The sequence below is a fragment of the Equus przewalskii genome, chromosome 21 (genome assembly GCF_037783145.1).
Source record: "Equus przewalskii isolate Varuska chromosome 21, EquPr2, whole genome shotgun sequence".
In the NCBI taxonomy this organism is placed as follows: Eukaryota; Metazoa; Chordata; class Mammalia; order Perissodactyla; family Equidae; genus Equus; species Equus przewalskii.
In genome coordinates, this window is record NC_091851.1 from 34,026,030 (window position 1) to 34,052,338 (window position 26,309).

Genomic DNA, 26,309 nt, shown 5'->3' on the forward strand with positions numbered 1-26,309 from the left:
TTTTATCAGGAATAAATGAGACTACAAAAATAGTGCCTACCGTAGATTAAATGCTTAATAATTATTAGCTATTTTTAATATTATCAATGTAGTGCCTAGTTCATAATAGATGCTTATTAAATATTTGATTGATTTTTTAGTAGTTATTAAACCCTGTGTATTCTTACATGCCTTGTATCATTTGATTTTTCATGACATTCTTGAAGAAAGGTGATATTCCTATTTATAGATTGAGAAACTGAGAGTAAGAGAAGTTCTATAACTTGCTTAAGTCACATAGCTGGAAAGTAGAGCCAACACTCAAAAACTAGATCTTTCTAATCCCGAGTCCCATATTTTTTGTACACAGCATACTCCCTCCTAACTGTGAGTTGTTTGTCATAGGGGAACTGATTGCGAGTGTGTTGATTGGTTGAGTCTGTTTAGGACTTGCGTTGGATCTGCACAAGGTCAACATTGGCCTGATCAGATAGTCTATGTTAATCTCTAGCATTCTTGCTTTCATTTATTCATCATCATTTAGCAAATATTTCTTCAGAACCTACTATGTGCCAGGTGACTTTCTTGGTGCTGGGGATACAGTAGGAAACAAATCTAAGATATTTGAAATGGAGCTTATGTTTCTAATAGGGAAGACATCATATAAATAGGTATACAAATAATGTTTAATATGTCAGATGGTAATAATGCTACATTGACCAATAAGGTAGATAAAGGGGTAGAGAATGATCTAGGAATGGAGGGAGCTAGGGAAGGCCTCTCTGATTTTCTAATGAGAGGTGACATTTGGGCAGAGACAGTGAAATAAGGTGTCAAGTTGTACAGAAATCTGGATGAAGAGCATTGTAGGCAGAGAGAACAGCAGATGAAGAGGCCCAGAAGTGGGAGCGTGCTTAGAGTGTTTCAGGAACAACAAGGAAGCGTACATGGCTGAAACAGGATGAGCAAGGTGGAAAGTGATGGAAGATGAAAGTAGCTGGGAGCCAGGTCATATAAGATCTTGGTGAAGACTACCTTTAATTTTGAGTGACTTAGGAAGCCATTGGAGGGTTTTGAGCAGATCTGGCTTACCTTTTAAAAGGTTCGTTGTGGCTGCCGTGTGGAAAATACATTGTAGGGCGTCAAGGGCAGAAGCAGTGAGACCGGTTAGGAAACTGTTAGAATAGTTCCGGCAGGACATGCTGGTGGCTTGGACCAGGGTGATTACAGAGGATATGTTTGGATGTATTCTGAAGATAGAGAAGAGCTAAGGCTGACCTCAAGGTTTTTGGCCAGAACACCTGGAAGAATGAAATTGCCTTTTGCTGAGAGACAGAAGCTTGTGGGAAGAGTGGAGTAGGCTGGGTGGGTGATAAGGAAAGGGGTAGGGTGCTGGTAGAAATAAAGAATTTGATTTTGACATGTTATACTTATGATACTTACTGGGTCTTCAACTGGAGATGTTGTGTAGGCAGATACATGACCGATGTTTGGGAGAGATCTGGGCTGGAAATAGAACCTTGGGAGTGGTTAGCGTAGTGCTGTTATTGTAAGTTGTCAAATACTGTTTACAGGTTGAATGAGAGTTTATATTTATATTCTAGGAAAGGAGTTTGGATCTATTTTTTTTGCTTTTTCAAATGTCCTGGTGTAAACTGACAATTTTAACTTTTCATTCTTTTTTCAGTTAACAGAAGATGAAATAGCTACAATATTACAATCAACACTTAAAGGACTGGAATACCTTCATTTTATGAGAAAAATACACCGAGATATCAAGGCAGGAAACATTTTGCTAAACACAGAAGGACATGCAAAACTTGCAGATTTTGGGGTAGCAGGTCAACTTACAGTAAGTAAAAATGCTCCTTGTCTTGGTACTTTCAGCTCTCTCCTGAGAAGGAATTCCTTTTGTTTGTTTAAAAAATATAAGACTTGACTTAATTGTATTAGTAAAAAGATTACAGAATGTACCCATAGGTCCAAAAGAGCTAGTAGGTTATTTTAGATCCTTTCCTGGGGTTCAGATCCTATAGTTTAACTTTAACTTTGATAAGAATAAAAACTAAAACAAGAAAAGGTGGAGTAGAAGTTTAAATTCTGTTGGGCTACATATCATATTTCTAAAAGGAAGAAAAATTAAATCCATCCTGCCTTCCTTGAATAAGACATCATGTCATCTCATTCAGCCTCCAGGTAGCAGTGGGTGCTTACTTTACTGAAAACGTTCTCCTCATTTGGTTCCAGGGAACAGTCTCTTGATTCTCCTCCTGCTGCACTAGTGCATGGCAATCAAAAAACCATGTTTTCAAAACAGGAAGTCTAGAATTATCTGATACTGTAAAATACATAAGTATATATGAAATATATGTAGAAAAATAGAAACAGTTCTGGACAGGTATGTACTAAAATTTGCAACAACATTATGTATCAAACAGTTCTCTTGGGTGGTAGAATATATGTGTATATATATATATATATATATATATATATATTTTGTTTAAGTAGAGGTTGTTTTATGTATTGTTTTAATTTTTTAAAATTTTAGATTTACCTGGAATATGTTAGGGAGTTTCATAGATATTGCAACAACACAAGAATTGCTTTGATTTAAAAAAAAAAAAAAAATCGGGAACTTATTCCAGGGCCGGCCTGGTGGCGCAGCGGTTAAGTTTGCACGTTCCACTTCTCATAGGCCTGGGGTTCGCAGGTTTGGATTCCAGGTGCGGACATGGCACTGCTTGGCATGCCATGCTGTGGTAGGTGTCCCACATATAAAATAGAGGAAGATGGGCACGGATGTTAGCTCAGGGCTGGGCTTCCTCAACAAAAAAGAGGAGGACTGGCAGTAGTCAGCTCAGGGCTAATCTTCCTCAAAAAAAAAAAAGAAACTTATTCCATATTGTGATTTGTGGGCCCTTCAAAATATTTTGTTAACATATAAGTAAGCAGTACGAAACAATATTATCTAAATTACAATCTTAATAAGGAAACCAAGTTGGAAAAAATATCCTTCTGGTGCTGTATGAAAGGTATAATATTATAATTAAGAATATCAGTTGCATTTAGTAATTATTTTAATAATTGACATTTTTCACAGAAATAGAAAAAATAATCCTAAAATTTGTATGGAATCACAAAAGACCCTTAATAGCCAAAGCAATCCTGAGAAAGAAGAACAAAGCTGGAGGCATCACACTTCCTGATTTCAAACTATATTACAAAGCTCAAGTAATCAAAACAGTGTGGTAGTGGCAGAAAAACAGACACACAGACCAATGGAACAGAATCAAGAGCCCAGAAACGAACCCAGGCTTATATGGGCAACTACTATTTAACAAAGGAGCCAAGAATACTCAATGGGAAAAGGATGGTCTCCAATAAATGATCTTGGGAAAACTAGATAAAAACATGCAAAAGAATGAAATTGGACCTCTGTCTTACACCACTCACAAAAATTAACTCAAAATAGATTAAAGACGTAAATGTAAGACCTGAAACTGAAAAACTCCTAGAAGAAAACATAGGGAAAAAGCTCCTTGATGTTAGTCTTGGCAACGATTTTTTTGGATATGACACCAAAAGCACGAATAACAAAAGCAAAAATAAACAGTGGGACTCCATTGAGATTTTGATTGTGATTGTGTTGAATTGTAAATCACTTTGGAAAATGTTGCCATTTTAATGACATTGCCTTCCAGTACATGAACACAAGATGTCTTTCTATTTATTTAGATCTTCTTTAATTTCTTTCAGCAATGGTTTTAATTTTCAGTGTGCAAGTCTTGCATTTATTTGGTTAAATTTATTCCTAAGTAGCGTTTTCTTTTTGATGGTATTTTAAATGAAATTGCTGTCTTTATTTTCAGATTGCTCATTGCTAGTATACAGGATTACAGTTGAATTTTCTATATTGTGTCCTGCAACCTTGCTGAACAAAGTTGTTTATCAATTCTTTTTTTTCTTTTTTCTTTTTCCACTAAAATAGTGAGACTGTTGTATAGGGTGATCTGGCTGGGCTGTTTCTTTGGGAAACGTCCTGTGGTACTAATTGAGGTTCCTCTGGTGCTGTTAACTTTAGATTTCCTCTCTGACTGATCTTGCCTAGAGGCTGTAGGCCTTATTGTCTGCCTTCAGGGAAGAGGTGGTCACTGTGGGCATTGTTTCAGCATTTAGCACATCCGTGCTCACTTATTGTTCCTGATCACACACTCCTGCCCCTACTCTGCTTTCTAGAGATCCTTGTTTCCTTCTCCAGAGAATATGCATGCATTCTCATAATGCCAGGGTGGGGCAAGGGAAGCCCAAAAGTTGCTTGAAGGAAGAGGTGGGTCTAGGGCTCTAACTGCTTAAAGAGCTTTCAACCCAATCTTCCTGTTGTTAATCTCACTTTCACCCCACCTCTGGATACCTGATGCCACCAGATTCTAAGCCTTTTAGAGGGGTTGGTGTTAAATCAGACTGTTTCTTGGCTTCCCCAGAGACTGACTCAGGATTCCATTCTCATGGTCTGTTTAGTCAGTTACCACTCGTCCATCTGCTTTCTAGCTCACAAGATTTTGTGGCTGTGATTTTTTTTTCCCTTTATATTTTGTTCTTGTGAACTTATTCCTTAAAAAAAAAAATCCTTTTAGTGTCTTTCCATTGGGTTTTGGGAAGGAGCAAAGTAGAATGTATTTGTTCAATCTGTCTTCTTTCCAGAAATCTACAATATTGTTTCTGATGGCAGCATGGGTATTTCATTGTATGGATGTACTATGATTTATTCAGTTAATTCACTTAGTTGGACATTGGGTGCCCATTTGGGTTGCTTATAATTTTCTGGCCATCATAAACATAAACTCTGTGATAAACATCCTTGCTTCTGAACTTTTCAGCATCCTTCAGTATATCCTTAGGATAATTTCTTAGCATTGGAATCTGGGTCAGAAAATATATGAAATTGTAAGCCTTTTGATGCATATTGCCAAAGTGCTTCTAGAAGGGAGCAATTTATGTTTCTAACTGTAATATATAAATCTGTCCATTTTCCTTTATATTTGCCAATACTGAATGGGCAATCAATTATATCTTTCTTACCATTTTCAAAGCAATTAAATATTTTTACATTTGATTATTGGCCATTTATAATTCGTCTTTTTGTAAATTTACTGTTCATGTTATTTGTCAATTTTTCTAATTATGTTGATTTTTAAAATCTATTTGTCAAAAAAGATAAACCAAAACTGAAAAATTTATATGTTAAAAATTTTTTTTAAAGATTTTATCTTTCCTTTTTCTCCCCAAAGCCCCCTGGTACATAGTTGTATATTTTAGTTGTGGGTCCTTCTAGTTGTGGCATGTGGGACGCCACCTCAGCGTGGCCTGACCAGCAGTGCCATGTCCGCGCCCAGGATCCGAACCGGTGACACCCTGGGCCTCCGCAGCGGAGAACTTAACCACTCAGCCACGGGGCTGGCCCCTAAAATTGTTAATTCTTTGTTATATATGTTGAAACGTCTTTTCTTAGTTTGCTACTTTTTTTTTTAATTTTAATTATTTTTTTTAAATAGAAGTTTCCAAATTTTATGTGGAGAAATCCATCTACCTTTTGTCTGGTGGTTTCTGCCTTTGATATCATAATTTAAAAGTCCTTTTCTGGGGGCTGGCCCCGGGGCCGAGTGGTTAAGTTCGCGCGCTCCGCTGCAGGGGGCCCAGTGTTTCATTGGTTCGAATCCTGGGCGCGGACATGGCACTGCTCATCAAACCACGCTGAGGCAGCATCCCACATGCCGCAACTAGAAGGACCCACAATGAAGAATATACAACTATGTACTGGGGGGCTTTGGGGAGAAAAAGGAAAAAACTAAAATCTTTAAAAAAAAAAAACGTCCTTTTCTGCTCCAACATTATATAATTGTACATCTGTACTTTATTTTAGTACTGGCTTTTATTCTTTATTTTTCAATTGACAACCTATTTGAATTTATTTTGGTAAAAATATGTTGTAGGAATTTAAGTGTGGAGTTTTACAAATGACCAGCCAGATACCCAGTGCTTTTTTTTTTTTTGCATAATCTATCCTGTGCTTGCTGATTTTAAGTGACATTTTAATCATATCTTCAAATTTTATATATATATATGTGTGTGTGTGTATATAGATGTGCATGCCATAGTCTGTTTCTGGACTCAATATTTTTCCGTTGATCTGCTGCTGAACTCATAATTTTGTAATGCAGATCTAGTTGGGTCAGTTTCCACTCATTGCTCTTAATTAAAAAAAATTTCTAGCTATCCAAATAGCCATTTCTAATTGAAATAATCCTGTGAAAACAACTTTGACTACCACCATTTGGAAACACCCCTACAAATTTGAAGTTTAAGAGCTAAGGAAATGACTAAGCAGTAAGTTATTTCCTGTGTTAATTTTTGACATAGGACTGACAAAGTCAGATTGATTTAAAAATGTTACCTATCATTTGCTCCTGACTTAAGGTATAACCTAACTTCAGCCACAGGCATTTCAGAAGGAACAAGGGTGATGATGACGGGAAGCCCTATAGCATATTTAGTTCTGTTTAAAATCCTTCTTTTGCTAAAGTACAGGAACTCTAGGAAGGTTCTCTTTCATTAGGAATGTATGCAGGTAGTTATTTGCCCATGGGTATTATAGCCATGTATTCTTTAAGCCCCAAACTAAGACTTTTGATATAGGTTTTCTATATATATAATATATATAAAATATATAATTTTTCTCTCTCTATAGAAATATATATATATAACTTTTCTCCGCCCCTCTCCCCTGATTGTACATGTAATCATGCTCATATAAACTATTAGAGTCTTACAGAAATATATGGATGGAAAAATGTGGGATGGAAATTAAAAGTCCTAAGTCAGTCTACCTTCTAGATAGAACTATTGTTAATAGTTTGGTGATATTGCTTGAGGTTTTTTTTTTTGCTATGCGTATGACAGTTTTTATTATCAGTGGTTGTTTTATTATTGTTATGATCATTATTTTTGTTTTACAAAAGCAAGGCTATATTGTGTATAATATTGCAACTTAGTTTTTTTGCTTCACAGTATATCTTGTATATTTTTTCCATGCTGGAAGAATGTATCTTTTTTTTTTAATGTGGCATTTTACTGTATGGATATTTATTGTATTTAACTTATCCCCTTTCAATGGTCATTTGGGTTATTTCCTGTTTTCCGTGTTTTTTCTCCCCTCTATTGCAAGTATTTCTACAACACTTGTACATGTATTTGGGACACTTAGGCATAGGATAAATTTCTTTCTTTTCTTTTTTTTTTAAGATTTTATTTTTCCTTTTTCTCCCAAAGCCCCCCAGTACATAGTTGTGTATTTTTAGTTGTGGGTCCTTCTAGTTGTGGCATGTGGGATGCCACCTCAGCATGGCTTGATGAGCAGTGCCATGTCCACGTCCAGGATTCGAGCCTGCGAAACCCTGGGCCGCCGAAGCAGAGCGCATGAACTTAACCAGTCGGCCATGGGGCTGGCCCCAGGATGAACTTCTAGAAATAGAAAATTTAGATTTATGCATAGGATAAATTTCTGGAAATAAGATCAAAGGATATGGACATTTAAGTTTAATAAATATTGCCAAATTGCCTACTGAAAAATGAACCATTTTAAACTCCAGTAACATATGTCAGTGCCTGATTTTCTATGCTATTATCAGGATTAGTTATTAATTTTTTAAATCTTTGTCAATCTTATTTTAGTTTGTACTTTAATGATTGAGAATCTTTTATGTTTTTAGGTCATTTGAATCTGTTTTGCAACTTGCTTGATCATGCCTCGAGTGTCGTTTTATATGTATTTCAGGGAAAAGGCATTTCTTATTGTTGGAAAAGTCTCTTTTTCTGTAGTTTTAATGCTTAGTGTTGCCATCTCCCCTTTGTTTTGTAGGATACCATGGCCAAGCGAAATACAGTGATAGGAACACCATTTTGGATGGCTCCAGAAGTGATTCAGGAAATTGGGTACAACTGTGTGGCAGACATCTGGTCGTTGGGAATAACTGCCATAGAAATGGCTGAAGGGAAACCCCCGTATGCAGATATCCATCCAATGAGGGTAAGGAAATGGACAGAAAACCAGGGGGTGGTTAATTACTGGTCATCATTACAAAGTTAGTTAAACGGCTTACCTGGTTAGATGCCACACAACAAATGAATTAATTGTATATAACTGATAAGTGTCAGTCTGGACTCTGGATGATACACTTCCACTGACTGTAGTTGTAGGCACTAATTAATTCAAGTGTGGTCCACCTCTCTCCATTCCAGAGGTTGTGTATTGATAGCCCTCAGGCGGGAGGGCCACTGAAACTGAAATGCTGAGTTTGACTTGTGCGGTATATATATTTTTAATAGTTTAAATGATCGCATTTTAATGTAACGACAGTAACTGGAGCTGAGTAACAGTCCTCTCCTTTACACTGGGCGTGGGCTTTCCCCTTATCCGTCTCCATGATTCCCTCTTCACCAAGTATCAGTTGTCATTTACTGCAGTGTTTTCTCTGGTTTTTCTTTGAGTACTATTAAGAGGAAAGCAGACTGTTTTTTTGAGCTCATGTCACTAACACCCAGCCTGGTTCATTTGTTGCCATTTTCCTGCCTGGCCCTTACAGGTGTTTGAATTGGTAAGTTCTGGTTTGTGGATCCCCAGTCTCTCTTCATCTAGAGGCTCTGTACTTGTCAACCTCCATCTAGAGTGTTAAGGGCCCATAGACCCAGTTTCCGCTGAAACTCCCTCACTGTGACACCCTAAAGCGTTTCCAGGCTTTGCTCACCCCCAGGACCCCTCATCACAGCACTCTTGTAAGACCTCAGCGCTGCCTCACTCAGGGCCTCCATAGTCCTCTCCATCCCTCCCAACCCCAGCCCCTCCTCTTCTCTGATTAATTAGTTCTTCTATTAAAAGACTTAACAGTTTTTTGAAAAGTATCCATGTGTGCAAAGATAAACTCCCCTCACTTTCGGAAAGCAGAAGTGGGAGAGGCAGGGGGAGGATTTGCTGGTTACATTTTTAGATTCAAAGAATAGAATTTAAGCTTCTATTGCAAAGAATTTTATTTTTCAAAAATCCATGGCTCTTCTTTTATTGGAAACTTAATAAGTAGTAGTTTTATTTTTTTGAAATGTAGAATTTAACTGCAGTGTCGTGAGCCAGCTTTCTTTTTCCAGGTGTGTTAGATTGGTTTGGCTTGGAGGTAAATGAATCCCTTGTGATTTTGGGGACTTCTGGGTTTATGATCTTGCAGTCACTGCTTACATCCAGTGGTGACGGTAACTTAGCGAGGAGGGAAATTTGATAGCACTGGGGCTGAGGTTATCTTCAGGATATGATACTCCTTGGTCTTGCCTTTTCCCTTTGACGGGCAATGTACCATGGTTAGGAAAACCCAAAAGAAGCTTGATGGATATTGTGAGGTCACGGGACAAGAAACATATGAAAGAGGGAGAGGGAGAAGAGGAGGAGGGGTGGAGAGGGGAGAGAGAGTGAGCTACATCGGGTTCTCCAATCGTCATACTTCCTACTTTGAGATACTTAGAATTTTGTTGGAATTTGGATGGGCTCATCAGTGGATAAGAGAAAAATCATTTTATCAGGCTTCACATGAATTTATAGTCATTTTTATTGGAGTGTGAATCACTTTTATTTTACCAAATCTTTTTTTTTTAACCAGGCAATCTTCATGATTCCTACAAACCCTCCTCCCACATTCCGAAAGCCAGAACTGTGGTCAGATAACTTCATGGATTTCGTGAAGCAGTGTCTTGTAAAGAGCCCTGAGCAGAGAGCCACAGCCACTCAACTCCTCCAGGTATGAATCACCCTGAGATGCTGCCCTTCTGTTTTATTCACATGGTGACCAAAAGATGCTGTTAACCCACCTACATGGAGATGGTAAAGAAGTGTAAGATGTTCCCTGCCTTTAGGGGAGGTTTGAATCTAACTGAGCAGAAAAGGCATGGAAAAGAAGGCTAAATCATTGAACAAGATAATAGCTCAAGAAAATACAGGATTCTATGGGATTAGAGAATGGGAATTGCTATTTAGTGAGCACCTGCCGTGTGCTGGGTGCTTTGCACATCTTATGCTGCTTAATCATCACATAGACCCTGTGAGGGATGGGTATTACTTCACTTTTATAGTGAGAAAACAGATGCTTAGAGAAGTTAACTCGTTTAGAGGCGCTCACTGGCAAACTGCAGAGCCAGGTGTAGAACCTAGGTCTTTTTGACTCCAAAGCAGGAGTGCCATCAGGTCTGCCCAATTCTGACAAAGACTGGAGATTAATGGCAGGTGCTGTTGTAGCTGACGATTGGGAGAGGCCACTTTGGATTGGAGAATCAGGAATGCCTCCCTGGAGGAGGTCACCTCTGGGCTGGATCGCAAAGAATGGGTGGGATTTGGCAGGCAGTATGTTCAGGGATTAGGAGCTTCGATTCTGAAGTCACACTGCCCAGGTTTGAATCCTGGGTCCCTCTTCACCAGTTTTAGGACCTTGGGCAAGTAACTTAACCTCTCTGTTACTTTAGTTTTCTTTAAAATGGAGATGAGGTACCTGCCTCATATGTTGTGAAGATTAAGTGATAGAATATGTGTAACTTTGAACAATGTTTTTTACACATATTCAAGATGGTATGATATGGATTCGACAAATATCTGCTCTTATTATTGGGCTAAGCCAATATTTTCAACCATGCCAGACCCAATGCCCTCTTTTTATAACCAATATACATATTTTTAACACTCATTACTGTTCTGGAATGAAATATAATAAATAAGACAATAAAATCTATTTATGCCCATAATTAAAAAAAATCAGTATAATGTCTGTGCTACAATGGAGAACTGTAAAGATACTAATTTGTAATAAAACAATGTGTGTGTCAGTATAAAAATGCTCTAGCTTGACTGAGCTTGCAGACACAATAAAGTAGTTATACCCCTGTAGCTACCGTCATGAATGAGTTTAGATGTAAGAGCAGTAAAAAGAACAGAAACCATTCCATTCAGGAAATACAGGAAAATGAATGGGTGGACACTAGCATTAACGCCAATGTTAGATAAACAGACCAGACTTATTTGTATATGATAAGAGAAGGGAAATGATCTTATAGATTTTCCAAGTGGAGAGAACAAGGAAACATGATAGTTTTGCAAATGAGCTACGTCTTATTTCTTAATGGCAAATTCTTTTCCTGTCCGGATGGGGCACTGATAAAGTTTTATGGAGAAGAAATCTGTATTGTGATCCCAGCACACCTTGAGACAGACTTTCAATCTCTGGAGTGCTTAGAAAGCCCTTGGAGACTATATCCTTTGATGGGTGGTGGGGAATAGAGAATGGATTGCAAAGAGGACACCGGGGACAATATCAGAGTAAATTTGGAGGACAACAGGCAACCCCCCAAAAGAATTTCCATGTGTACCTCTCACAGCATAGATTTCTTATCATTGTGTTATAAACATAAATGACAGAAATGTAAGATGGTATTAACATTAAAACTTTTAAAGCCATTTCTATAAATGAAATTCAGCAATATCCCTGTGTTTCGTGTCTTTGCTGATTGAATACTCTTTGAGCCTACATCTGTTACATATTTCTGCAGTAACTACACCTTTGCACTAAAATCCTTTTTACCTGAATATTTGGTTGGAAGTGTTGTAGTATATTGAATAGAAGAATAAACAGGATGAGTCAATTATTCATGATTTCTAACAATGTCTTTATTCCACTTAAGTCCCCTCTTCAAAATCACCTCCCAAATTAACAGACTTTTTCTTATCTCTTGAAAAAAATTTTTGGCATTATTTATTAAAGTGTATGTATACTCTGAAACATTTGGAAGATGTGCAGAATATGCCATAGGTCATTATTGTACAGGACTCTTTCACGCTTTGCAGGATTGCTGGTATCCCTGCCTCCCCTCCCGTGCTGTTCGTGCTCTCTAAACACTGTAACAAGCTCCCAACACATTTACAAAACTTCCTCTAGGGGGTGGTATGACCCTGTTGAGAATCTCTAGATTTGGAAGAGAGAAAGGAAGGAGACGCTCCAGCCAGGCTAAAAAAGATGGGCAAAGCCTGAATGTGCATCTGCTCTGAGTTATAAAAGGAGTGTGGTTTAGCTGTTGTCCTAGGCATAAAGAGAAAGATGAGATTCATTGATTGAGTCAACACGTTGTGAAGTACCTAGTATGTTTGGCACTGGGGCCGTATAGACTGTCTCCATTGTTTTCTGCTTTCTTGTTTAAGCACCCATTTGTCAAGAGTGCCAAAGGAGTGTCAATACTGCGGGACTTAATTAACGAAGCCATGGATGTGAAACTGAAACGCCAGGAAGCCCAGCAGCGGGAGGTGGACCAGGACGATGAAGAAAACTCAGTGAGTGGCAGGCATGGCTGTGGGCCTCAGGCATTAATGCTTGTTATTTCATGATTACCAAGCCACGTAAGACGAGTAGGAGATGCTGGAGCCGCCTGGAGCTGGACACTCTTTTTGTATGATTATGTCCTCTCCTGGACCAAGGCTTCCTGGAGGCTTGCTGAATCTGTGCTTGTTTTCCTCACAGTGCTTCCTGAGACACTTACGAATTTTATTCTTTTGCCTCCATATCTTTTATTCAATTTAACTTTTTATTCAGGAAAGAGAATGCTCAGGTCTGAGACTTGGCTTTCCCGTGCCCTTTTGGGGAATCTAGAATCCATACTAAATATGTACATTTTACACTTATAGACTCCCTCACAACCCTGAGTTTCCAGGGGTGCTCACCTCAGCTCCTTACATCTATGTTGAAAACTGTTAAGATGGAGAGAAGAAGGGGAGGGGAAGAGAGTCCTTGAGGGTTAGTTATGCTGCTCTCACATTGGTAAATTTAGGATCTTCTTTGGTTAAATAAGAGTGCTCTCAGTTCTACAAAGTAGGTTTAGAACTGAATAAGTGTCAGATCCAGAAATATTTACATCAAGATGAGTGATAGTTATTCAGAAAACTCAAAATCTTTTGATCAAATTAGCTCCAATTTGCTCTTTTGTCCTTTTACAGGAGGAGGATGAAATGGATTCTGGCACGATGGTTCGAGCAGCAGGTGATGAGATGGGCACTGTCCGAGTAGCCAGCACCATGAGTGATGGGGCCAATACTATGATTGAGCACGATGACACGTTGCCGTCACAGCTGGGCACCATGGTGATCAATGCGGAGGACGAGGAAGAGGAAGGGACTATGAAAAGTAAGGCTCTGATGAAATACACTGACTTCTCAGACAGACCATAAACGTTCCAGAGAAAACAGGTTCTCAGGGTCCACACAGGCTCAGTCTTGAGGGCCTCTTCTGGCCCTCCACTCAGTGAGTGGCAGGCATGGCTGTGGGCCTCAGGCATTAATGCTTGTTATTTCATGATTACCAAGCCACGTAAGACGAGGAGGAACCACAGGAGGAAAAACATTGGAGGAGTGTGGCAGGGCAGGGGTTTGCGGAGGGAGAAAGCTGGCGTGTGGAGGCAGAGGCAAGAAAGCATCAGCAAGGAGAAGGCATTTACTTTTAAACCTGAGTGGCCATTCTCTCAGTGAATGTTGTCACCTTTTTCTTCTTTTCCTTGATCTGTGGAGTCAAGCACATATGTTGTTTTGATGCATAATTCAAAGTGTAATGAAATTCTGAGCTCTTTACATGTCTTCAGTCTATTTTCATGATACCATGTGTGTCTAACCCAGGTTTGCCAATACTCAGTCAGTCTGTTAAGGATGACTACCAATTTAAAAGCCCTATCAAATCGCTTCTAGTTTAAACCCACCTCTGCACTTTTCTTATCCTGCTTATCCTTTTTGCCTGTGGCTGAGGCCTAAGACCTGTGCTCAGCTCCCATCTTTTTTTTTTGAGGAAGATTAGCCCTGAGCTAACTGCTGCCAATTCTCCTCTTTTTGCTGAGGAAGACTGGCCCTGAGCTAACATCCGTGCCCATCTTCCTCTACTTTATATGTGGGACGCCTACCACAGCATGGCTTTTGCCTAGCGGTGCCATGTCCCCTCCTGGGATCCGAACCGGTGAACCCCAGGCTGCCGAAGCAGAACATGTGCACTTAACTGCTACACCACTGGGCTGGCCCTCAGCTCCCATCTTAAAGTGCCATCCTCTCCTCTCCAGTTATTTCCCTCCCCCTTACTCTGCATCACAGACTAACTCACAGAGGAAGGGAATTTGGGAGTACAAAATGGTAATAATTGAGTTGTATACGTGTAATTTAGCCTGAATTTTACATAGGTTTAAAGCATCAAGTCTCTATGATCTTCTCATCTCTTTTTTTTTCTTCCTTTTTGAAAATGTAAAGTTCCTTCCTCTAAACCAGGGATTGGCAAACTATGGTCCACAGGCCAAATTTGGCCCGCGACCTGGCTTGGCAATAAAGTTTTATTGGGACATAACCATGTCCATTCATTTACATATTGTCCTTGACTGCTTTTACCCTATGAAGGCAGAGTTAAGTAGTTGTGACAGAGACCATATGGCTCCCAAAGCCTGAAATGTTTGCTGTCTCATACTTTACAGACAGAAAAAGTTCTCTAACCCCTGCTCTAGACCCCCTGCTTTGTGATTAATTCAATTAATAAATTTTTCTTGAGTACCTACTGTGTCCCAGGTACTTTGCTGGATGCTGAGGATACAGCAGGGAATGAAGAAACTAGTCCTTGCTCTGAAGGAACTCATTGTCTAGTGTGGGGACAGACTCGCTTCAGTGTATGAAGTGAGTTCTAAAAGAGGTAATCTGAGGGTGTTGTGGAAGCAGAACAGAAGAGTATTTAATTTAGACGGGATTACTGAAAAATTCCTGGAGGAGAAAGGCAGGAAGGTTGGCAGTGGGTAGGGTGGGTGGAGATGTTCCAGCAGAGGCAGCAGTGTACACAAAGTCCGAGAGGCAGGAAGCGCGGTGGATGAGTTCAGGGCAGCGGCAGCTGGTGTGTGGTGGCTGGACGGACAGTTCCAGGGCTGCGGTCCTCAGGCGGTCCGCTCTAGTTTTCACCTTTCAGGTCTGTGTATTTATAATCAGCCCTTTGTTTTTGAAGGGAAAAGGTTTTTCTTTTTCTTCTTTCTGTTTTGGGGCCAAGACTCATCATCTGTGTTTGGCTTCTGGTCAGAATTATGGAGCTGGTGAAAGAGTAGTAATACTGTTGATGGATGTGTAAATTGGTGTCACTTTTCTGGAATGTAGTGTGTATCAAGAGTTTAAAAAGTTCAAACCTTTGACCCAGTAAATTCCACTTCGAGGAATCTGGTCCAAGAAAATGATTGAAGATATAGACAAATTATATTCAAGAATTTTTCCAAATGTGTTACTTATAATTGTAAAAAAAAAAATCTGGATTAACTTCACTGTTTAGTAGCAGATGATTGGTCAAATAAATCACGATACATCCTTAGGATGGAACGCTATACCATACAAAAACATTGGAAATCCTGTTTTTGAGAAATTCTTAGTGAGTTGGGGAGATACTTATGGTATGTTACTGAGTGAAAACGAGAAGGAATCAAAATTGTAGCATGTCTTCAGTTTTACAAAAGTGAAAAATAAATTAACATATGTTAACATGTGCATAGAAAAGACTGAAAAAAACAAAAGTCTGGAGGGACATAAATCAAATATTAAAAGTAGTTATTATTGGTAATAGGATTATAGGTATTTAAAATTTTATTTTCCAAATTATTAACTAGAGTTATTACCAGAAAAAAATTCCCACCGAAAATACTGTTGATGTCATAGTGTGTCCTGTAAATTAGGAGTTTGAACTCTGCATTGCCTTAAGAATCCTTTTTTTCTCCCTTGTTCCTCCTCTTACTGTTTTTTTATAACCTTAAAAATGGATATCTGCAGAGTTTGTAAAAACGTTATCACTCCTGCTAGTCTGTTTAAATTCTTATTGCATCAGTGTTCTTAGGGTGTTTTTCATCTCCTAAACTCAGGATCGAAGCCCCCAGACACATTGTGTGGCGTAAGTTGTCAGGTGAATGCTATGTACTAAATTTGGTTTTTCTTTGTTTCCTTTTAAGTAGCCAGTGTGATTTGTTAGGAAGGTTTGTTTTGTAGTAATGAGCGGCTGACCTTTAGTTCTTTTCATTGACTCTGAGTGCTGTAACTTCTACTTGTTTTAAGGGCTGTAGTTATGCAGATGAATATAATCACCATGTGATATAACTAGGCTGACCTATTAACATGTGTTGTGCATGCACGTGTTATGGAAAATCTGCCTTTTTTATTTAAAGAATTAATTTTGTTCCAAATGTAATTTTCATATTTCAACTGCTAATTAATTCAATAGGTTGTTTGTTCAGTTTTTGAGCTTGGGTAGTTTTAGCATGTCTAATGAAAAACAGGCATCTTTTATTATAGTCATGATAAAAAACATTTAAAAACCTCAACAGTCACAACTGAGTGACATTAAATAATCTCAGTTGACAGTCTGCTACAGGTCTTATAATTCAGTTTTGGGGTCACAAATTTGACAGATTTGCTACTTATTTTGAGATCTTTACCCCTTATTGTTTTAGTACTTATTTAAACTGTTTTTTATGGAAAATTAAAAGATATACACAATTGCACAGAATAAGATTCATGACCCCAATGGACCTGTCACCCAGTTTCAAAAATGATTATCTCACTGCCCATCGTATTTCATCCTCCCCCAAAAGAAAATAACAAACTGAACTAATTGAAAGCATATCTCAGATATCTTATAATTTTTTCAGAACTGAGTTGTAAACATTTAAAGGAGACTATCTGACTATGCCTGGCTCAGGTACTATCTGTGTTGTATTGGATAATTACTTTCCTTGTCTGGGCCTCCGCGCCCTAGTCAGTAAAATTAAAGAATTACTAAGCTTATTTAAATTTTCCTTCTCCCTTACAGCTCTAATAGTCCACACATTTGTAAAAATTATATAACTCACACCTAATAAGAACTGAAGTTTCTAGAAGTTAAAATTTGTGAAAATAGACTTTCATCTAGTGCCACTTATATGAAATGTTTAATCCTTGAAAATTAAAATTATAACTGTTACCCTCTGTAAACTTAAGAAAAGACATATGTACCACTATGGTTGTTTGCATTAGTTTCTAATTTTAAGGAAACTTTCATATTAAACTAGGAAGACTCTTGCATTCATAATTCATATTTAGGGCATCTAGGTCAGAAACTTTTCTGAACTTTTTGGTACACTTTTTGACAACTGACTATATTTTACAGATCTAAAAACATTTATTCCTTGTCTTAGAAAAGTTAGATATTTCATTTGCCTCTATCCTCCTTTACTGTATTAACAATTGTTATACCAACAGTATTATAGCAATGTTAACGCACTGTTAGGGAAGAAAGCAGTTCACTCTCTCCAGCGGAGAGCTCCTTTTCTTGACCGTATGCCTGTATGGTTTCTATACAGTAATTATTTGCTAGATATTCTGTTTTCTGATTATTTTCCGCTTAATAAGCATATGTATTTTTCATGTTGCTGCATAGTCCTTTTTATATTTATCACACTTCACAGTGGTTTTTAATCATTTACCCATTGCTGGGCATTTTGGTTGTTTCTTATTTTTCACTGTTATAAATAACTGCAGGGAACATCTTACATATAAACTGTTCCTTCTTTTTAGTGTTTCCTGGGAAAAATTTCCAGAAGTATTTGAATACTTTGTGTGCATATTGCCATATTGTCCTCCAGAAGGTTTGTACCACGTTCCACCAGGATTAATAACAGCTGTCAGCATCCTTAGTTTCTTCCCTTTATATCCATTTCGCCTTTATATTTTCCATCTTTTAAATCTCTCTGTGCCACTTTGTGTGTTTTCCCTAATTTTCTCTTCTAATTCTATAATTATTTTTTCAGCCACGTCTAATCAACTGTTTGACCCAGAGTTTGTTTCAGTGGCTAAAGTTTTTTCTTCCTAAAGTGTGTTTTTTTTTTTTTCCCAGAAGATTGGCCCTGAGCTAACATCCATTGCTGATCTTCCTCTTTTTTTTTTTCTTCTCTCCGAAGCCCCCCAGTACATAGTTGTATATCCTAGTTGTAGGTTCTTCTAGTTCTTCTCTGTGGGATGCTGCCTCAGCATGGCTTAATGAGCAGTGCTAGGTCTGTGCCCAGGATCTGAACCAACGAGCCCCGAGCTGCCAAAGCAGAGTGCATGAACTTAACCAGTCGGCCATGGGGCCAGCCCCTCTTCCTAGAAGTTTTAATTAGTTATTTTAAAATATGCTTTTTCTCCTTCTGTAATGTCCTATTCTTGTCTTACAGATTTTATTCCTTTATCTCTTTGAACATTATAAATGTCTTTATTTTAAGGTATCTTTTAGATCAATCTATTATCTGGAGTACCTTGGGTCTAATTTCTGCTGTTTGTTGTGTCTGCTCTCTCTCATGCTGTTAGACTTCTCATGCTTTGTGATGTTTATTTGTGAGCTTATCTTCAGTGGAAAGTGCTGTCTTTGGTGGTCTCTTGTGTTCCTTGGGTCGTATAGTATCCTTTTGGGGCTTTAAGGGGTATTTCTCTCCAAAGCAGTCTTTAGATTATTTCTCATTTCTAAGGCATGCTTGTGGTATAGCAAAGGGAATTATATTTCTAGAAGTTAACTCTTTCCATACCTTACATGGGCAGAAGCCGTTCCTAAGACATGTCCTTCCTTTAGCTTGTGGGTAGAGTCTTGGCTCTTGTCTTTATGCTGGGAGTTGAGTTCTAGGCCCCTCTTTATAGATATGTCTTAACTTCTGTCTTTATCCTGATTCCTTTTCCTACATCAGCATTAAAACTAGTCTCTGTGGTTTGGTTTTCCCATTGGGTCACTTAGCTCAGTGCTCTGGGTTCCTTTCTTGTTTTTGCCATCTTCCTGCCCTGGTTGTGAGCACTTCATGTTTTTATTTTGTTTTTAAGTCTAGAATTTCTATGTGTTTGGAGCAGGAGGGGAGGCCTGTAGTGCATCAGCTCATTCAATCGTCTTGACGATGATGTTTCTATATTTTCTGTATAAGGGAACAGGTTCAGAGTTGTTATTTGCTCATGGTCACATGGCTAGGAAGTGGTGGATCTGGGAATCGAAAGAACTCCAGAGTCTGTGTTCTTTTCGTTCTCCTGAATTTCTGATTTCTTTTGGAAGCCTACCCTTACATTAGTGGGTATTAGATCCGTAAAATAAAACTCATCAAAATTCAGGGTAAGACTGGTACTGGCTTCTGAGGAGATTTCAGAAATATCTTTTTCTTGAGAAACAATTATTTATCATATAAAATTATACTCAGGAGGAGAGATAACTTTCTAATCATCATTAATGATTAGGCACTTAAAATATGTCAGGCACTGTGCTTTATCTTTTATAAGCACTTCACATATTTTAATCGTTAGGACCGTGCTGTGTAGTAAGTATAGCCACGCCCCATTTTACAGCAGCAGAAACTGAATCCCTTAAGCAAGAGGTTAAGTAACTTGCTCGTGATTACATAGTGAGCAATAGAAGAGCCAAGACTTGATGCCAGATATGTTTGGTTTCAGAGCTCATGCTCTTAACCATTATATTATGCTGCTCCTAGCAGAGCCCCTTTGTTAAGTTGTTGAGGGCCAGGACTGAGGCTTATGTTATGGGCCATACATTGGCAATAATATCCCTCTCCTTCTTGGTTGTTTGAATAACTAGCTATGTTTCCCCCAGGATTTCTAGATTCAAAGGGCAAATGGTTTTCAAAGGGGACCTGCCTCTGTTGATGGGATAATGACATTGTTACATCTGAGGCAGTATGTTTTGGTTGTGTGTATCTGAATCTACAGTAAAGGATCAGATTGTGGTTGGAGGGAGGGGATTAGAGTGGGGTGAGATTTGACTTCTTTAAAAGAGACTCAGGAACACCAGTAAGAACTACAGAGGTGAACCATGGCCCACACTACTTTGAAAACCCATGTCTGCATAAAATGTCAGTTTGGGAACTTTGGAAGGCTATTTGTCTACATAAGTGGTGTTTTTTTGTTTTGTTTTGTTTTTGATAAGGGCAATGGAAGAACTTTGTTTGCTCCCAAGAACTGAAGGGCACATTCCTGAAGTGACATGAGAGGGTCTCTGTTGGTGTTAGGACCATTGTACTTGCTCTGGGCCAGTAGAGGGAGCTCTGTGATAGGTTATGAGTTAAAATTGTGTTCCCGCTTGTGTGCACAATCCCCTTACCATGGCAGGCTTTATTCTATATCAAGATCTTTATTTATTTTAAAATCTGATTTAAGTAACCACAGCAACACTAGGACAATGTCTTTATTTTATTTAGGTAGCAGATTGGATACCTCAGACTTGGCACAGTTCAGATAAGACTGAGGTCAGCCAAAACATCGCAAAATAGTTTAAACCTTTCCTTTCTCTTCCCAGATTTCTTGGTAGACCTTAACCAGAATTGATGTTCTCTTTCTGCAGCATTTTACCATGCTTATAGTTTTGAAACTATCACCAGCTAAAATGGCCCTAACCAAGTAGTTGAATAAGTTTTTAAGATAAAACTTAAAATTCTTATGCAGAATTGACTTGGGGAAAGTTATTTTATGTATCAAAATAAATATTAATAATGACAATTTATAGCTTTTGTTGCCTAGCCTCTTTAGTTTTCTTCTAATTTATTTCTCTGTTGACTACACAAGAGTCTAATGCTTTCTTTGGGAATAGCCTTTGCCCTTTTTCCTTTTTTTTGTCTTTTTTTTTAAACTGATTTGCAGTAGTTCTTTATATGTTGGATACTAATTTTTGTCAGTTATGTGCTTGTCAATATTTTCTCCTAGCTTGTGACGTGGGCTTTTAACTCTTCAGGGTCATTTCTTGGAGGGCAACTTTTATTTCATGAAGTTACATCTGTCTGAATTTCTTATACAGTATGCTTTTTACGTCTTCTTCAAGAAATTCTTTGCCGCCTAGATGTCTTAAAAATAGTCTATTTTTTTTTTCTAAAAGTTGTGAAGTTTTACTTTTCATATTTAGGACTTTCTTTAATATATCAGGAATTTGATTTTCTTTATAATGTGAGCTATAGTCATCTAATTTGATTTTTCCCATCTGAAAGACTTGCTTTCTCCCTTCATTCAGGTCTTTGGTCCTGTTATCTTTTCAGGCCTTCCTTGACCTAAATTCCCTTTCCCCTTCTTATTTTTCTTTCAGCACAGATTACTCTTTGAAAATTACATCCTTATTCTTTCATATAAATTTTAGCATCTGTGTGTCAAATTTTGTAGAATACAACTGGGATTTGACTGAATTGCATTGAATACATAGTTTAATTAGGCGGAATTGCCATCTTTATGATAATTCTTCCTATTCATGAACGTGGTTTTTAGAAATAAGCCTCAAGCGTCTGATTTAGGGTAGTTCATAAACTGAAGGAGTTTCACTTAAGAGTTTCCTAATAAAATGGTATCTTGAGGTGTCAGGTTTTACTAACCGATTCAGGTATTATTTCTGTCATTAGTATTGATAGAAATATGTGCTTTGGAAAATCAAGCATATCACAGAGGTTTAGGATAATGTTAATCATTTCTAATGTAATGTCATTCAAAGTAATATATTGCCATTAAATACCATTAGTAGTGCTGTGAAAATAATTAAATTTTGTATATATTGTCTTCTTTGTGTTTTATATCAAATTGTACATGGTTTTTTTTTTTTTTGGTGTGTCTTAATATACAGAAAAATGGTTTCACCTTTTCATTCTCAAGCCAACATCCTTGTGTTTTTTTTTTTCCTGAGGAAGATTTGCCCTGAGCCAACATCTGTTGTCAGTCTTTCTCTTTTTGTATGTGAGCCACTGCCACAGCATTGCCTCTGTCAGGCGAGTGGTGTAAGTCTGTCCCCAGGAACCAAACCCTGGGCCACTGAAGTGGAGCACGCCAAACTTAACCACTAGGCAACGGGGGCTGGCCCGCAAACATCTTTTTTTAAAGAAAGGTAATTTCTCCTATGTTTAATTTGATCATTTTCAAATAGGGCATTAACATTCAGGAGCTAAGATGAGAACTTGTAGTTCTATACTAGATATATAAAAAGAATCCACACTTTCAAAAACATATTAAAAATATTTTGGTAAATAAAGTATATTATTATATTTAGATAATATATCAAATATAAAGTATATTAGAAAGCAAAAGGAAGATTTTTTCCAGAGGCAGAGATAATCAACAAAAAAAATCTTGGAGCAACTGAGATAGCTTGATTTGCACAAATTTCTAGTTTAGCATTGAAATGCTTCTGGCTCAAACAGGAAATGACCAGCCAAAGGATGGCGACTTATAATATGTGCCCCATCTACTAAAGACTTTGTATGCAACAGTTCTCCCTCCCAAGACTCTGGCTGTGATGTCATAGTTTTCTTGTCCTTACTGCATTCTCAAGAGATGCCTAGCAACCGGTTCCCTGTCCTCATCTCTAGGTGTAGTAGGCCAAGGGGAGGCAGAACTTGGACCACTGAACTGAAAGATTGTTTCCACTGATTCACGCCTTTCAAATTAGACTCAGTGAACTAAAGAGAGTGAGGGGATGATTTTCTATTTAAAACTCATACTTGTTCATAAATTTCTAATTTTTATTCTAGAGCAGTAGCTGCCTTAATGTCTTTAAAATAGAACTTCAAAGCATAGTGGCATAATTAAGTTAGGGCAACTCAGAAGCATGTTTTGGGTACATTACTGTGATACTATTATGTGGTAGAAACATTTTGTGTTTATAGTTCCCCAGAAAGTCCTAAAGCTCATGAAGGCACCTTTTATTGCTGAGAGTTTCCTCATGTTAAAACCAAAGTGCAGGCTCTTGTTGAAATGATTTTATTTCAACGCTGTCCATCAGATACTAATTTTGGAGCTGCATAAGATGGAAATTCTTGACTCACAGCCTATTTTCTTTCCACCTGCAGTTGTTTGAAGGGGCTTGGTATAACATTGCCTCCCTTGTGTGTTCTCTATCTCATTCTCTCTGACTCAGATGATGACATTTGCAAGGACGGTAAATAGGACATAAAGTACGGCAGGTATGTTAACACTTCTTTTACCACAGTAGCCTTACTGTCTAATTCTGATTCCCTCACAATATTTAAAAGTATCATCAGAGACTGTTAAGTGTCTGTGTGTCCTTACCACTCACAGCCAGCATCATATGGGAATTTCAAATAGCATTAAGTTAATTATACATACTAAAGCTAAAACTTAAAACATTTAGTTTTGTTAGAAACGTATCTCTCAGTAGGGGTAAGGGAAAGAAAAAGGAGTAGTGGAAAGAACCTTAATTTTTGGAATCAGAGTCTTTGGTTTGAAACTTGGCTCAGAATCTTATCAGCTTTGTCAGCTTTAGCAAGTTATTTCCTTTTTGAGCCTCAGTTTCCTAGTCTGAAAAAATGGGGCAAAAAAGTTCCTACTTTGTAGAGTTGTTAAGATGATATGAGATAATGTATGTAAAATACTTAGCAATGCTTATAAATGCTTAAAAATTATGAGGAGTTTAGTAAGTATATGCATCTTTAAATGTGTGGCAGTAGCTTTTTCATGAGACCTAAAAATTCCTTCAACCAGGGCACTTTTCTGCATCCTAATTCCTTTTCTCTTGCTAGTTATATTTTTTATGTTTTTTAGTTTCCACCCTTGTATTAATGGTGTTCCGTAAGTGCCACCTCTGTGTCTGAGTACAGGCGTGAAAACGGTTGATCTAAAGGAACGTCAGTTGTCAGTTTCAGTGATGTTTTAAAAATGTGCTGAGAGAGAGAAGAGAGGGAGAGTGTGTTTGTGTGTGTGTGTGTGTGTGTGTGTTTCACATTCCTTGGCAATAAGATGATAGATGTTTTGAAAATCTGTTAAATAGCTCAAAATACAAGATGGCAGATTTTAAGGAAGGCTAGACTTTGGATCCACATGAGCCTTCCTTTGTGAACTTTCAGACGTTATCTTAATGTGTGGAATTTGTTACTGACTGGATTTTTTTCCATCTCTGAAAGATAATCGCTGTGGTTCACTGTGCATTTATCAGAAGCTCCCTCCTGAGTGAGAGGAAGCTCCCTCTTCCATTTACAATAGAAAAGCAGACATTTTGGTCCTTAGACCTTTCTCTCAGTTGCACAAAGAATTTGAGGTCATCCTGCCAGAGTGGAGACTAAATCCTAATTGTTTGTGCAGTTTTTCTAATTGTGTCCAGATGTTGGGCTCACTTTTATCTTTGGAAACCATTAACATTCTTGATTCTTTTGGGATGAGCCAAAAAACACAGACACGTGGTGCCTGCAAATTCATTCAGAACACCCTGCCAGACCACATATTAGGGTATGAAAGTACCAGAGCTCAGTGTGACTTGGGCGAAGGGCTCAAGGCCTCTATTTTTGAGAAGACAAGATGCTCCATTAGAGTTAAATTGGTAAAAGGAGAGCCAGGAATAGCAATGGGGGAAGTGTATTTTCCAAGAGAGGGCAGTAGCATGGTGGGTGATGACAGGCAAAGGCAGATGAGTCCCAAAAGGTACGCTTTGGCTCTTTGCCTAAGGGGCAGATCCATCAGTTTGGATCAGTTAGGGGAATGTGTTTCTCTGGTGCTCTAAGCTGTTCTGACCTGCTTGTTCTTGATCAGCAAGAAAATGAAGATGCTTTTGATCAATTTAAATGGGTCTATAAAGAAAAAGTAGATGATTCTCTTAAGTGTTTATGCTCTAAAAAATATCAACTTGGAATCAGTATTTGTTAGAAATAAATATTTAATACCAACCAAGAAGTATTTATTGGGTAGTCACTATGTGTCATTACTGTGCAGTGTACAAAAGCCAAATGAGACATTTACTGCTGACCAGGAATTTATAGGTTAATGGGGGAAGATGACATTTGTCGTTATCATTATCTAAAATTTGCGGAGTGCCTTCTGTACTGTAACTGTTGTTTCTGATTCCTTGTAAGTCTGGAGCATTACCCTGGGTGCTTCAGATAGTGGTATTTGATGTTGACATAACTTAGTTGAGGAGCTAAGATAAGACCTCTACATAAGAAGCTAATACAATACTAGGCCAAATGCTGGGTAAGTGGTACAGAAAAGTGTTAAAGATTGTGTGAGAAGGAAAGCAAGGACTTAGATATGCAGAAAGGCTGGAGGAGGATATTCCAGGCAGGTGCAAAATCAGGAGGTAGACACCTCGAATATTGAACATTCAGTTTGGCTGAAGTGAGTGTTGACCAGGTATTGGAGCACCTTGAATGCCAGAGTAAGAAATGTGAGTTCGATTCTATTGGTAGTTGGGTGGTGTAAAGAGATTTTAACCAGAAAAGTCATGTGAGAAAGTGGTTTTCTAGGAGGGTCAGTTGGGTGGTGCAAAGTTTGAAAAGACTGAAAGGTGAGACCATTTGGAAATTGTTGCAGTAACCAAGATATGGATCATTCTTACCTGTGAACCTTTTGTATCTTTTCAGATGTGCTGCCTCTATTGCTCTAGTTAGTAACCCTGTGAAATTTGGATTTAGAGCTCTCTGAATAGATGTGTGGCAGATCACCAGAAAAGAACTAGAGCACCATTGCCCAGAAGTCAAGTCAATCAGTTTAGGTAGAGGCAATTACCAAAACTGGTTATCTGAAGAGTTATTCCAGCTGGCCCCCGGGGAACCTTCTCCTGGGCTCTAGGGAACCTCATAATGTGATCCCAGCAGTTCTTAGTCAAAGAGCAGTCAAAGGAATATCTATGGCTGTACATAGAAACTTGGATAATAGCTTGTGTAATTAAATGAGTTAATGCATGTAGAGCACTTAGGTGCCCAGTAACAAAAACAAAACCAAAGCCACACACACATCATAAATGTTAGATTAAAAACACCAAAAACAACCCTACGGCAAGGCATATTATTCCAAGCCGGAAGAAAATATTTGAGGGATTAGTCAAGTTTTTTTTCTTGCAAATATTCATGCGTGAAACAGAGAAGAAAATGCAGACTGCCCAGTTGTCTAGTTTAAACAGAATTAATTACTATGAAGGTAGAAAAGAGTAATTATTGAGAAATTAAGGAAAGTACGTTAACCGTTGTGGTTTACTTAGTGGCAGTCTTTAAAATGAATGTTTCAAATGGAAGGGAATAAAGCTTAACTCTAGTGGATGGTCATTCCAAAGGAAAAGGTGGGCTTCAGTCTTTGATCAGGCTCCTTCCCAGTTATGACTACTTTGGCTACATTGAAAGACAGCTTACATGTAAGAATCCAGAAATAAAAGTGGTAAATAGTAGAGGAAAGGGATCCTTCAGGTTTTTTTTGAGTTACTGATGTATAATTCACATATAATTCACTGATCTAAAGGATA

At 38.1% G+C, this 26,309-nt stretch overlaps 1 protein-coding gene across 1 annotated transcript in view; it reads left to right on the top strand.

The window, feature by feature from the left end:
• Positions 1-26,309, top strand: part of STK4 (serine/threonine kinase 4) — an 87,201-nt gene that overhangs the window by 15,322 nt on the left and 45,570 nt on the right. Inside the window, exons 5-9 of the mRNA XM_008529630.2 lie at positions 1,667-1,831; positions 7,895-8,062; positions 9,678-9,815; positions 12,257-12,385; positions 13,046-13,232. Coding sequence (XP_008527852.1) covers positions 1,667-1,831; positions 7,895-8,062; positions 9,678-9,815; positions 12,257-12,385; positions 13,046-13,232 — 787 coding nt within the window. The remainder of the gene's footprint in view (positions 1-1,666; positions 1,832-7,894; positions 8,063-9,677; positions 9,816-12,256; positions 12,386-13,045; positions 13,233-26,309) is intronic.